The following is a 13,808-nucleotide window of genomic DNA, read 5'->3' as shown; positions in this document are numbered from 1 at the left end:
ATACCAGGAGGAAAGAAAGAAAGAAAAAAAAGAAAACAGCTCCCCAAAGAGCAGAAAAATCACTGGGAGTGTGTATATGCATGGGGTGTCTGGAGAGGGAATGGTGGCAGCTGTGGTTCTGAAGCAGAGCTCTGGTAGGAGTAAAGGATGCAGGCTAATCCCAGCTTGACTCAGTTGGAGCTGTCTCTGAGATGGGATATGCTCCACTTTGAGTCACCAGAGTGATTCAGACATCTGTGGCTAAGGAAAGTTAAATTCTTAATGACTAGGGAGGGGTTGGCCTTTTGGTCATTACTGTGTCAAGTTCATGGATGTAACATCCCAGTCATGACTTCAGTGGCTGTCAACTTTTGCAAAGCTCTCCTGTTTGCCATTTTGTATTCTGGCAGTGGATGGGTGTTTCCTGGGATAGATACCTTCAATCTGGCTTGTCTTGTTCTAACCTGAGCTTAGAGTACTTCCCTAGAGCAAATCAGCTGTAGGAGGCCAAGCCTGTCTTCTCTCTCAGGACTTGATGCCACTTGTTAACCAGCTTATTCATTGTGCACGCCCAGAATCACCAGTAAAGTAAAAATATCCAAGATTTTTATTTGTATTTTACATACCTTCTGCTATCCTCCCAGCATTCTCTTCCCACTTGTATGATGAAAATTTAAATGACATGAATTCATATGGTAACAGTCATGTAATAAATGGAGTTACTGGTTCTTTCTTGAATTCTGAATTCTGCAGCTGTAACCGTGAATTTTGGGGAGGGCCTCAAATTTCAAAGACACCACACGTATGGGTCAGAAATGTGGCCTGGAGGTTTGGATGGGTCATGACTTGAGAGAGTCTGGTATTCACTTGCTCTCTAAGCATTAGATCTTTGAGATCTGGAAGTTAAAAATGGGAATGAAAATCAGTACTGAGGGAGAAAACATTGTGTACAATCTAGCTGAAATATAAGATTGTAGATGCACTAGTTGAAGTCTGTATTTCTCTCCTTATCCATCTTTGGACAAGGCCATTCAACTGGAAACTTTACATGAAGATTAGAGAGTACTTACACTTAATGATTTCTGAACTGGTGCTAATAGGCTTAAAAAAATTTTTTTTGGAAAAAAAAAAAAAAAGGGAGAGCTTTTATTATGGGTAAATAATACCAGAAGAAGTTAACCTACCTTTAATTTGGCCAAAACAAGTGCTTCTATATCTCATATACACCAAATATATCTCATATACACAAGCTCACTTGGTTTTTTTTTGCCATCACACCAGTGATTAAGTTCAAACCATAGGGCATTAATCTCAATTAGGGGAATAAAATAATTGCTGTTCATCTCTTGGCCTTGAAACTGGCAGTGCTTGGTTTGCTGGTGGTTGTACATGAGAAGTGGTCTGCTGGGAAAAGGAGAGTGACCAGAACAGAGATGGCAGCATTACCAGTGTGGATATTGTAGTGACTGCAAGGACAAGAAGGTGCTTCTCTAGTTGTGGCTGATAATTTCAGGCTCATAATGTTCAAGCGATGGATGGTTTGTGACGGGTTATTTCCTTCCATTCCTAGCAGTGCTGATGTCTGTCTGTAGGCAGAGCTTCTGCTGGCGGCCTGGGTCCCAGCATCTTTCTTTGAGCTCTCTCCAAACTCCAGTGGCAGTAGGGTAGGCAGGAGGTTCCCAGACAGTCATGCGTTGTTTCGGCTCCCTGGTGGTTTGTCCTCCCCTAGCACAAGTATTGAAAGTATAGATGAACAGGTGAATGCCAATGTAGTAATCTCTTAGGAATGCAGACAAAAGCTTATTGTGGTTCTCTAAGCTCTTGGTCCATAGAGACTTGCTCAAGACCAAGGTGTGTAATCTTGATCCTATCAAACCTAGTATAAGATTGTATTAAGCTACCTGAACAGTGATTTTGCTAAGGCTTCTCCCATCATAAAAAATGCAAAGTCACACAAACTACTCCCCATAGCTGTCTTTATACAGCAGCCAAAAATATTGCTTATTTTGATGAATATGGAACATATATATCCCAACTGTTTTCATAACACAGGGCTTGAAAAATCTATTTTGTTTTTAACACAGTTTTGGAGAGGGGTTTGTAAATATTTTTTTTTTTTTCATTAATTTTGTTTCTCTCTTTCCCTTGCCTTCTGTTCCACCCATCCTGGCAAAAGTTAGAAAAGAGGAAAACTAATTAAAAAATGAAAAGAAACAGAACTCCTAATCAAATTTTTCAGTCCTTAAATGCCTCTCTTCCCAAAACACTGACCACCCTGTCCCAACATGTGGGAAGAATGTACCGAGACATAAAATAACAGTGCAGCAAATCTCTGCTGTGCTGAGAACACAAAGCAACTTCTACCATTAGCTCTTTAAGGTAACAGGAGAGCATTCCCTCTGAGACAGGCTGTCTTGTGTGACCATGCTTATCCCTCTTCCTTTTCCCCTGAGTCCATTGCCAGAATGTACTGTTTTGTTGTATCTCTGCAGGAAGCAGTATCGCGCTTCCCTGAGGACGAGCAGCTGGCACGAATTCAAAATGTCATCCAGGAGCTCCCACCATCACATTACAGGTGAGAACATATCCACGAAGGTGCTGTGAAACGGTGGGGTGACCTTCACCATCAAGGAATATTGAGTGGAGCTAATTTCCAGAGGTCAGTTCCCAAAAGCTGACTCATCATTTCCAAATCTGACAACAATTTATCTGGCATTTAAATATCATCGAACAAGCTGTTGTGAGAGATGAGTAAGCTCTCTCTGCTGCAGTCTGTCTTCCTCCTTCCCTGGGTATGGCCCCTGTGATAACCTTGGCCAGTGTCCTGGGTGTGGTGAGATGAGGATCTGCTGGAGGTGCTTGAGCAAGAGCTAAGCCCTCAGCCTTTGCAGCATCCCAGTCCCTCTCCCACCTGTCTTCCATCTTCTTTGCACGCATTACTGAGGATTGTTTTGATGGTGCCCCATCCTTATGGCCATCCCAGGACACAGCTGTTTGCTGCTATCCTGTGTAAATGCTGTTGCTGTGAATGCCCTGTTGTGCCATTGCAGACACTGCCTTCCTTGAGGAGAGAACAACTCTGAGGCCAGGGCTGGGTCTGAGCTTTGCTGTCCCGGTGGGCAAACGTGGGTCACTTGACACTTTATCTCTCTCTTCTTATGAAACCACTGCAGAACACTGGAATACCTGATCAAGCACCTGACTCACTTGGCCTCCTTCAGCAACATGACCAACATGCACACCAGAAACCTGGCCCTGGTGTGGGCTCCCAATCTCCTCAGGTACAGTAGAGAATCCTCTCATCCAGAACACCATGCTGAACCCCAAGGGCAGCGCCAGCACTTGAGCCTGGTGACCCATCCCTGGAGGCAAATGCAAAGGCAGGGAAAACCAGAAAACTAAAGGGAACAGTACAGCAGAACAAACTGCTTTTAAAAGGAGCAAAATTCTTCAAGGTTGAATAATCTGAGGTCTTACTACCAGCATTCAAGGAAGTTTGTGGTTTGGTGTGTTTCTTTTATATATATATTATATAAAAGCTGTTATTTGCAAGTTGAGCACATTGATTTAAAAATGAGGGGTTAGCTCATCCCTGCAGAATGGAAATGACACTTCTGACCATGCCAGTGTTTCTGCAGTGGGATGGTGAGAGACAGCAAGGCTTGGAAGGGAGTGCAACAGGGCAATAATACTGCAGGCCTGTGTCCAGATGTGCTTGAACATAAGTAAGATGAGCTTGGTGAGCTTTAGATGGCAGCTAGTGTCAGATCTCAAGACCACTGGTTAGTTTATCATATTTGTTATGCCTGGCACTCTGCTGGGAAGAGGCCTAGATAAGATGCAGGCAGAGCTTTGGCCGATACATTGTAGAGATAAGCAGCAGAAGAAAAAAATATTATCTGGGGAAAAAAGAAAAAGAAATACTTCGTATCTTGTTGAAATTTCGTTCCCCATCCATCCCATACCCATGCATTGAGAGGAGCGAACTACGCTGGGAGAATTCAGGACTGTAGTTGGACTGGCAAGGCTGGTAGGGGGAGCCCTGGTCTGGTGGAGGACAGGAGGGAGAGACATTGGCTAGAGAGGTACACCCCTGAAAAGCATTCTCTTAAGAGTTATCTCACCCTTTAAAATCACAAAACAGGCAGAGCAGGTTCTGAAAATGAATGAAATGTTAAGTCTATTGAATATCACAAACCTTTACTACTGAGACATTTTTGTTCTAGCATCTGTCCTTGTAAAAAAAAAATGATGCCTGTTTCCTTTTGCAATCTTTCCTAAGTGCAGGTCCCAGGGAGGATAAGACAGGAGCAAGCAATGCAACTACAGGCTTCTTACAGGGTTATCCTCTTGGCGATGCCCCAGGTTATTATCTAGCACACCAGTCATTAACTTTACAAAGGATCCATTGCCCAGAGATAATTTCTTCAGCAACACTTTGGCATGTCAAGATAAGGAATGTTTCTTTGCTGAGAGCAACAGTGAGAATGTGGGAGTGCAGGGGGGGCGGAGAAGAGACTACTGGGGAACATGGCAAAGAACTGGAAAAATTGGCATGGGGAAGAGCTGAGCAGCGTTCTGAGAGATTTCGCTGAGAGATGACTGAAGTACTCAGTAGGTATCTGGAGTTTGAAGGCTCCTGCCTTCTTTCAAGCCCAACTTCGAAATAGCTCACAGAGGAGCACAGAGGGAGAAGGGTGGAGTTTGTGAGTTGCAGTTTTATCTACTGCTGAAGAATATAAAAGTGAAGCAGGGAGAATAACACAGGCAGGAAAGAAAGCAGCAAAGATGACAGAGAAAACATGGAAAATAATTTTTAAAAGAGTGAAAAGGCAGAGAGGATGGGGACCTGTGAGGAAAGGAGAGCAAGAGGTGCAACAAAAGTGGGGAAAACAATCCTGTGCCAAGTCTTGCTGGAAGAAAGCTGATCTCTCTTTCCCAGGAGCTGTGTGTGGCAATGCTGGCTACTAGTGTACTTCTTTCCTGGTGCAGGTCAAAGGAGATTGAGGCGGTTGGCTGCAATGGGGATGCAGCTTTCCTGGAGGTGCGGGTGCAGCAGCTGGTGATTGAGTTCATCCTGAATCACGTGGATCAGATCTTCAACAACAACAGAAAAGCCAGTTGTGCAGAGAGCATTGGTAACAACCTCCCTGGACCACTCTAAGTGTCACTTGCCATGAACTCCAGCTCTTTCTGTATCCCCTTCCTCTAGTATTTCAAGCACATTAACACTTACCATGTTCACACTCCCCCAAACACAGTCCCCCACTACTCTTGTACTCTTCATCCCCATTCCCTGTCTCCAACGTTTTCTTTTCGAATACTAGCCTCCTTCAGTGTGCTCCCAGATTGCACTGTGGCTCATCTTTTGCATGATTTCACTTGGCTTAAGTCTTTCTGTAAAAAGACCACCTGATTGTTTTTTAATCCTGGTATAATTTTCTCTCTAAGCCCATCAGCCACAGTCTCAGTTCTTCTTGTAGACTCCCCTAGTTATAATTCCTCATACGAATGATACCTGCCCTGAAGCCACCATATTCACCCAAGGCAGGAGTCACACTCCCGAGATAAAGCTTAGGCTTGTGTTCTGAAAATGTAGGTCTTGTACTCGGGAGCATTTTATAAAAAGATATCTTTTTTCTTTCTGGGACATCAACAGTCTTGGGAGATGCTGACCTTTGTTATTTAGCAAAATATTTGTTATCAAAATTCTTTTAAGCCTGGGAAGTGAGAGGGCTTGGATCCACAGTGACCTCATATAGTTACAGAAATATGCATCTTTCTCTTTTTACACACTGGGAAGACTTATAATACCTGCAGAAGTGAAGGAGTAGCCTTTCTGCTTTCCAGCCCTGTGTCAGTTTGTCCTATTCACCTTTCCCTTATCAAGCGGCATTGCCTACTAGTCTGTCCTTGTAGCCTGCAGTTTCAAGGTAGTGCCCTGCTCAACCTGTAGCACCCCTGCTTTGCCTGTCTGGATGCCATTCCTATGCCCTTGTTTATGCCCTGACAGAAGGCACAGAGTAAGGAACTGCACATGAACTGCCATAAGCATTGCAGCAAAACATTAACTAGAAAATTCCAAAGCTTCTGGTTTTACTCTAGGTCACTGGCCCAAAACTGGCCCATGTGCTGAACACCACTGGCCTTTAAGAGCCGTGTGGAGTCAGGAGACAAACATGCTGCTGATCCCAGTAGATTTCTTAGTGGGAAAGAGCCCCTTCACCTGGCTGCTCTGCACAGGCAGGAGCTTGCACCCTGCTGCAGCAGCAGGGCTAAGTACTGAGTGGACTCCAGAGACTGCACTTCATTCATGCACCTTAAGGTCATCTGTTTAGGACAGGCCTGTTGCTGGGGTGGCATATGGGAAGTGTGCTTTGCCAGTGCCCAGGTACACAGAGACCTTCAGTTCCCAGGGCTCTCAGTTACACCGCTTTCCATAGTCCTGAAGTGCATCAGGAAGGTAAAGTAATGCTGTTTTTTAGAACAGCACCCCTCCTAGAACAAGACAAGGAGGAGAAAGATGTGGAAGTGAGAGAAAGAATTAGGCACCAGTTTGAGATTTGGGGCTGAATGGTACAAAAATGTGGAGAGGGAGGATAGCGTGGAAGGAGGGAGGAGAAAGGAGAATGTGTGAATCCTGATGTTTTTTAGAGCTGCTTCATTCACACCAAAGTGTCTACAGCAGAAGCAGTAAGTCTGTGCAACACAGGCTTTGGCTGGTGAGCATGGCCCCTGCTGGGAATGCACTCAGATGGATAAGGTTGTTGGGGAGACGGAAGACTTAGCTGACAAAAAGCCTCTCTCCATGCACGTGCTGCTCCTTTCCCCCTCTGCAGGAGTTGTTCCAGTCAAACAAACACATGAAACTCTTGCTCTCATTTCTCCTCATGCCAGGCTGGAATGTATGTTCTTGCTTTTCAGAGAGTGCCTCAGTTGTCAAGAGTCTGACCCTACCCACAGCCTCCCTGCCAATGAAACTGGTGAGTCTGGAAGAAGCACAGGCACGGAGTCTGTCGGCCTCCCACCCTGCTCGGAAGGAGAGGAGAGAGAACAGCTTGCCTGAAATTGTCCCTGTAACTGGGCCCCTCTTCCACACAGTTGTTGATCTCCCCGACAGCAAGTAAGTGCTAAGAGGAGTGTAAAGTGAAAACAAAAAAATGCAGGTTCCCCAGAGTCATCAGGAATGAGACTCCTGCTAGTGTGGTACCCCCACACTTGCACACATGAATCTACAGCATTGCCGTTGCTGTGTTCATAGTTCCACTAGTCCTCATCCCTCCATTAGGGCAGGGCCTCGCAGACCTCCTGAAGGAAGAATTAATTTCTTAGCATCCTTGGCTCAGCTCAGGCTTTTCTTAAAGCTGGGCTCTGAGCGAAGCAGGTCTGGTCACAGCTCTTCTAGGAGTTCCAGCTGCTGGCCGCTGGTCCATGACGCACCTGGTGACATTGACCTGCTCAGCTTCATCATTCTCAAGGTTCCACTGCACTCATAGCCAAGCAAAAAGCCAAATTTTCATTCCTGGCAGGGAGAGATCTTTATATGGTGTCATCCATGCCACCTGTGCATATGCCAGGAGAAGAGTCCAATTTCAGCTGACACTGCTGCAGTGGTTAGCAGGGCTGCCCAGCCTAAGTATTTATCGGGTCGTCTGTCTGTTAATATATAGCCTCTCTACTGCCTGATTGTGAGAGTTTATAGCCTCTGCAGCAGGAGGCTCATTAATCTATTGACCCATAAAACACCATAGCAAAGATATTGCCTCACACTTGATATATTAAAGAAAAATGAGCCATCTAGCAGAATACTGGCAAGAGGATTACCAGCTTAAGACAACAGGGTGTATTGCCCCTTTAAAGTGATTTTTCCTTTCTCACTGTCCTATCCCCAAGACAATAATCCTCTTTTCAGTACTGATTTTGCTCTTCTGAGTACTGATCTGAAAGAAAAGCAGAACTATGAGGATAGTAATTCCATTTTGGAAAGCAATGTGGTGAGATAGGAGGTTCTTGTTCTGGAAGAGGGGAGATTGAAAGAAGAGTCAGAATGGGTATGTGAAGGAACTGAAACAGAGTTTCATGCAGTAACATGCATAGAAGAAAACTGGCTTCAGGAGTAGCAGTTTCTTTCTGTTTAAAGCCTGAATTTTCAAATTTGACACAGGTAACTGGTGTCCCACTTCCTCTGACATTTACTAGAAATTGATTTAATTCCCTTAAGCCTCCTCCTTTTGGTTAGTGCATTGCAATAACATTTGATCATGTAACACCTATTATTAAATGCATATTGGCCTGAGAAGCATTAATAGTAGTTTGTATTAAGATATCCTTTTATTTTTGCAAATTCCTAAAACTTATAAGACATGCGGACTTTCAAGGATAGCTTTGTGCACTGGGCAATAGTACCAGTTCCATCAGTTTTCTGGAATTTATCTTGAATTTTGTCATTAAAATCCATTTATAAAGCAATTTTTTCTGTACTGTACTGCACTGCAAGATAGTCCTAGCCTTGGAAACCTTTCTGCAGAAAGGCATGGTTGATCACTTAGTCAATCACAGTAGCTGTAGTGTGATGCCACATCCAGCTCTCTGAAGAGTGGCCTTAGATGTCTTTCCGTCCATGATATGGTTAAATCAGAAATACAGATAAATCACTTACAGAAAAGCAAGAACCACAGAATCATAGAATATGCTGAGTTGGAAGGAACCTATGAGGATCATCAAGTCCAACTCCTGTCCCTGTGTAGGGCACCCCCAGAATCACACCATGTGCCTGAGAGCATCATCCAAACGCTTCTTGAACTCAGGCAGGCTTGGTGCTGTGACCACTTCCCTGAGGAGCTTGTTCCAGTGCTTGACCACCCTGGGTGAAAAACCTTTTCCTGATATCCAACCTGAGCCTCCCCTGATCCAGCTTCCTGCCGTTTCCCCAAGTCCTGTCATTGGTCACAGGAGTGAAGAGATCAGTACCTGCCCCATCTCTTCCCCTTGTGAGGAAGCCATAGGTTGTAATGAGGTCACCCCTCTGCCTTCTCTTCTCCAAGCTGAATAATCCGAGTGACCTCAGCTGCTCTTCATAAGTTATCACATCCAGACCCTTCACCATCCTCGTGGCTCTCCTTTGGACACTGTCCAATATCTTGATGTTCTTTTTATATTGTGGTGCCCACCAGCTGGTTGTGTAGCTATACCTCGAGTGCCTTAGAATTCAAAAAGGTGTGAGAATTAAAACAGGAGTGGGTTGAGGGGAGAATGCTCAGTGGTTTTTGTGGGATGTTAAAAAGACAGAAGTTTCTGGGGTTTGGTAACCTCATAAGCCCTTTTTCCTTCTAGGAGAAAATTATCTACCAAGTCGAAGAAATGGAAGTCGATATTTAACTTGGGCCGTTCTGGCTCAGAATCGAAGTCTAAACTGAGTCGAAACGGGAGTGTCTTTGTAAGGGCACAGAAGCTCTCAGGTAAGAATATACCTTTCAGTTAAGTATTTCTCTCTGTAGCTTTCTCCTGTGATATTGATAGCATGGGACCACCTATATCCACATTACACTAACACCTTTAGACTTGAGATAGTCTAATGGGGTCATGTTTGTTGTCAGGTTTTGTGGACTTCTCATTTTCATGAGAGGGCAAGAAGCACCCTTTCAGGAGGCTATGCTAGACAGTTACAGTATTTTTTCCATTTTGGTAGTTGATAAACAGGCTCCTGTTGCCCAACTGACAAGTTTGGGGACGAAGAAATGCCATGTACATTTGGACTGGTCCAGCCCAGACAGCCTTTGGCTCCTAGTGTTCATGGCAATGGGTGAATGGTTGTCCTTCCAGGCTATCCTTCCACTAAAGGACATCAAAGAATCAGCGGTGTTCAGTGTCTTTGAGGAAAACAAGACGCTGGGAGTACCTGTGGCTCCTGGCTCTCAGGACTTTGGGAAAAGCTGTTATATTTGCAGAATTTACAAGAGAGAAATTATCTTTCCTCCTAAGCTGCAATCTCTTAAACACTCTACTTCCTAGAAAATCACATGGCAGTGTCAGTTTCCGGTGTTTAGAAATGATGACTCAATTTCTAAAATCATGAAGCTGAATGAAAAGTAAGCATTTTTTATTTTTTTATTTTTTTTAAATAAAGCATATTCATTTGTACCTGAAAGAATAAAAAGTGGTTTGGGTTTAGAAGTCCTAGATTTTTTTAGTATCTCCAAGACAAGAAATCTACTTTTTAAAAAGTGATGAAGGTAGGCTTTATTTTTTAAGATAATCTCCTGACTGTAGGAGCTGGTGTTTGGAGAGCTATCAAACATTGCAAGACTTAAAATAAAGGAGTTAATGTTGGCAACATTACCCACCACCACATAGAAGAGAGGCTGTTATTGGATCAGAAGTGACTGTGAAGCCAAATGCTGGATCCAGCTCTTTTTGGATCCCTGCCTTCCCCCAGGTTTTTCATGTACAGATGGCCTCACAGAGGGTGCCCATGGTAGGACCTCAAAATAGCCCTCCATCCTATTTTGATCACAGGATCGCCTTCTCACTTTGATAAGGAATACTCTGTCCCAAAATAGTGCTAACCCAAGGATGCCCAAGAATGACTGAGCCCAGTGATTGTGGGGGCCGAGTCTTGTTCCAAGCACAGCACTGAGTGACAGGAGGCTGCACATTCTCATCAGCAGGACACAAAAATGCACAGCCACGTGCAGAGTTTTAGGCACTGAAGTAGTGCTTTTAAGAAGCAGTGCTTTAGCTCTGCCATGTTTTATTTTTGTATGCTCTTTGCTTACAGCCTGATGTGAGGAAACAGATGAACTTGCTGTTGAAACTCAGCACATACTTTAGCACAGTTTGTGGCCATGCACACAAGCCTGCAAGTCACATAAAGTGTGAGCTGCACAGCTTGAATTCTGTTCCCCTGGGAAAGTGGAGCAAGTGCTCAAGACATCATGCCATGTGAACATAAAAGGTAGCTAGGACTCCATAAAAATGCAAAAAGTAGCTAGAGTTTCTCCTATGCTCGTGTGAAAGTCAGTCCCAGAAGCCCTAATTATATAAACAAGTGAGGTCCAAGAAGCCTGCTCATTTTCTGCCTTACTTATTGTGTTCAACACTGTAAACAGCAAACGTTGCTCCCAGACATTTTCCAGAGCTCCACGGACCCTTTTTGGACTGCCAGAGAGTAACTTGTCTTCCTCACCAGCTACATTACCCATCATCTCCCATTTTCAGAGTGGTACCAGCTAGATGCTTCCAAAATCTCTCAGTAACAGACCTGTAGAGTGTCTAGTGACAAATGACAGCGTGTTTCTGGACAATCAAGTCCAGTGAGAATGACCAGGCAACAGGTTGCTTACTGCCTTCATAAACTTCCTAGAGTGCTTGCTGGAGGCAGGGCATGCTCCTGCCAGCACAGAGCCTGGGAGTGCAACATAAAAACAACCTAACATTTACTATCAGGAATGAGAGGTGAGAAGGCATTTATGTCAATTTAGTTAAAAAGTCTTCACAACAAATAGCCTGACTTGATGAGGGTAGGGGTGGCGGGGTGTGTGTGTGTGTGTGCAGTGGCACATAACAGTTTTGGGGGTGCTTAATTGCTTCACAGTGAAGATGATGTTGACTGGCTGGGTTAAGTATAGCTCTCCACATGTCCAGCAGGTGCAAAGCTGTAGAGCACTAGCAGATCCCCAGCTCTGTGGGTAAGAGTTGTGGGCAATAAGCTGTGTGGTGCAGATACAGAGGGGGAGCACTTGGAAGTGGAAAGTAACTTTGATTCTTGTCTGGCTTGCCCATCAATATGTAGCCTTTGGTCTTTATGGGCTGAAATCTGAAAAGCTGTGGGATCTGAAGCCTGTTTCTAAAACTCGTTTTCCACAGAAAAAGCAACTATTCGGCCTGCGAAGAGCATGGACTCACTGTGTTCCCTGCCAGTGGAAGGTGAGACATCAATAGCCTACACTGTAAGGGTGGAGGATTCCACCTCTGGGTTCTCAGCTTTTCTTCATGTGCATCTCCGTGCATCTTTAATAGTCTCGTGTGTCTTTTGTGTCGGTGCATGCACCTCAGAGTTACCACTGTGCCTAGTGACATCTTCATTAGCAATGCGATCACTTCAGTTTCATTCTTGGTTATCCTGGGCACAAAATTCCCATTTATGAGGAAACATATAAAGCAGTGAAAAGTGCTTGCAATAAGCCAACAAAGCCCAGAGCTGTGATTGTTGTGGGCAATGCGTGCTGGCCCTAGCCTGGGCTGCATCTGATTGAGAGGGGCCTGTAGGAGGACATCCTATCCAGCCCTGCCTGCCCAACTTGAAGGAGGCACCAGGGCTGGAGCCTGGAAGATGTTCACTGCCTGCTTTCCCCATTCCTCTGGGAAAATGTGTTCGCCAGGGCAGGACTGATCCATGGAGGATGTATCCTCACAGAGGAAGGTTCCTTGCTAATGCTTTGCTTCCCACTGACTCCCTCCTATCTTCCCACCTTTAGGGGAGGATGAAAAGAGCAGATTCAAACGGACAGTGACTACTGGAGGGTTTTTTGTTCCTGTGATGAAGATACGGACAGGAGGCACAGGCAGCTCATATGACCTCAGCAAGGAGAATGAGTGGGAGCGGGATGGATCTGCCACGGGGGCCAAAGGAAGCTCAGAGCTGAGTGGGGAGAAAGGTCCTCCCCGGACCCCACAGGCAAAGTCACCTCCTGAGCAGCTGAAGGTCTTCCGTGCAGCAGAGAGTGCTGAAAATGAGCAGACCTCCCTCAAAGGGGGCCACATGTTCTACACCTCTGACACAGCTGCCAAATCAGGTTTCCCAAGCAGCCTCTTTCCCCTGGAGGCCTCCCCTCGTCACCAGAGGAAAGCCTTGAACATCTCAGAGCCCTTTGCAGTCTCTGTCCCCCTGCGGGTATCCGCTGTCATCAGCACCAACAGCACACCCTGCCGTGTGCCCCCCAAAGAGAAGGTTTCCCTCTCCAGCCTGGAGGAGCTGTCTTCCCTGGTGGCTGAGAGCACAAGCTCCTCTTCCCTGGAAGCGGGGACCCACACCAGGACAAACCAGGTGCAGGAGCGGACGGAGAAACAGCTGGGGTCCACCCTGCCAGCAGCTTCATCCAGAGGTAAAAGTGTGTAAAGGAAGGTGATATGGAGCCTCTGTTGGTCTATTGGAGGTGCCCTGAAACTCGGTGGTGTGGAGGTTGCTCAAGGCTGCTCCTGTGGCAGGAAGAACACCAAGCTGTAGCAGGGTGGGTGTTTGATAGTAGCATGTCAGGTTTGTGCTTCTCGCAGTAGTGAGACTGGGGAGGTGAGCGGCCTCCCAGCAGTGTCTGGTTGTGCTCAGAGGGAGTTTAGCTTTGTTAGTTAGCACTGGGTTGAAAGAGCACCTCCTTGTCTCAGGGCACATGTTTTCAGTCACAAGTAGTTGCATCATTCATTTGTGTTTCTGATCCAGGTTCTCACCCTGAGGAGTTGGTGGCAGCCAGGAAATCTGAGTCCTTAGAAACTTCACAGCTGGCAGCAGAAAATCAGGAGACGTTATGTGGGCCAAGCAGCTGCACAAGCAGCACCAGCAGCCCCCAGCAGTCCTCAGAGCAAAGTCCCATCTTGGAACAAACACCAGCCTCAGAGGTTCATACAGAACCACTCCCTGCAGACAAGGCAGAGAAAGGACAGCCCAAGATAAAGGATGTCTCCTCAGAAGGCAGCTGTAGCCAGCAGGAGATCAAGACAGCTAAGACAGAAGAAGGGTCACACTTAAGAGATGTGGTAAGGAAGAAGACAGGAAAAAAAAGATGGGGGACAATGTCATAGTGGTGTCTGGGAGGTTGTTTAAATTTTATTTGTAT

At 45.5% G+C, this 13,808-nt stretch overlaps 1 protein-coding gene across 1 annotated transcript in view; it reads left to right on the top strand.

Annotated features, from left to right (window-relative positions):
- The window catches only part of ARHGAP31 (Rho GTPase activating protein 31), a 58,594-nt gene that overhangs the window by 38,729 nt on the left and 6,057 nt on the right, over window positions 1-13,808 (top strand). Inside the window, exons 4-11 of the mRNA XM_051608496.1 lie at window positions 2,472-2,554; window positions 3,153-3,260; window positions 4,972-5,117; window positions 6,904-7,102; window positions 9,313-9,437; window positions 11,845-11,904; window positions 12,456-13,082; window positions 13,415-13,728. Of these exons, the coding sequence (XP_051464456.1) occupies window positions 2,472-2,554; window positions 3,153-3,260; window positions 4,972-5,117; window positions 6,904-7,102; window positions 9,313-9,437; window positions 11,845-11,904; window positions 12,456-13,082; window positions 13,415-13,728 (1,662 nt within the window). The remainder of the gene's footprint in view (window positions 1-2,471; window positions 2,555-3,152; window positions 3,261-4,971; window positions 5,118-6,903; window positions 7,103-9,312; window positions 9,438-11,844; window positions 11,905-12,455; window positions 13,083-13,414; window positions 13,729-13,808) is intronic.

The sequence above is a fragment of the Apus apus genome, chromosome 1, assembly GCF_020740795.1.
Source record: "Apus apus isolate bApuApu2 chromosome 1, bApuApu2.pri.cur, whole genome shotgun sequence".
Lineage (NCBI taxonomy): Eukaryota > Metazoa > Chordata > Aves > Apodiformes > Apodidae > Apus > Apus apus.
This window is presented reverse-complemented; position numbering and strand designations above follow the sequence as displayed.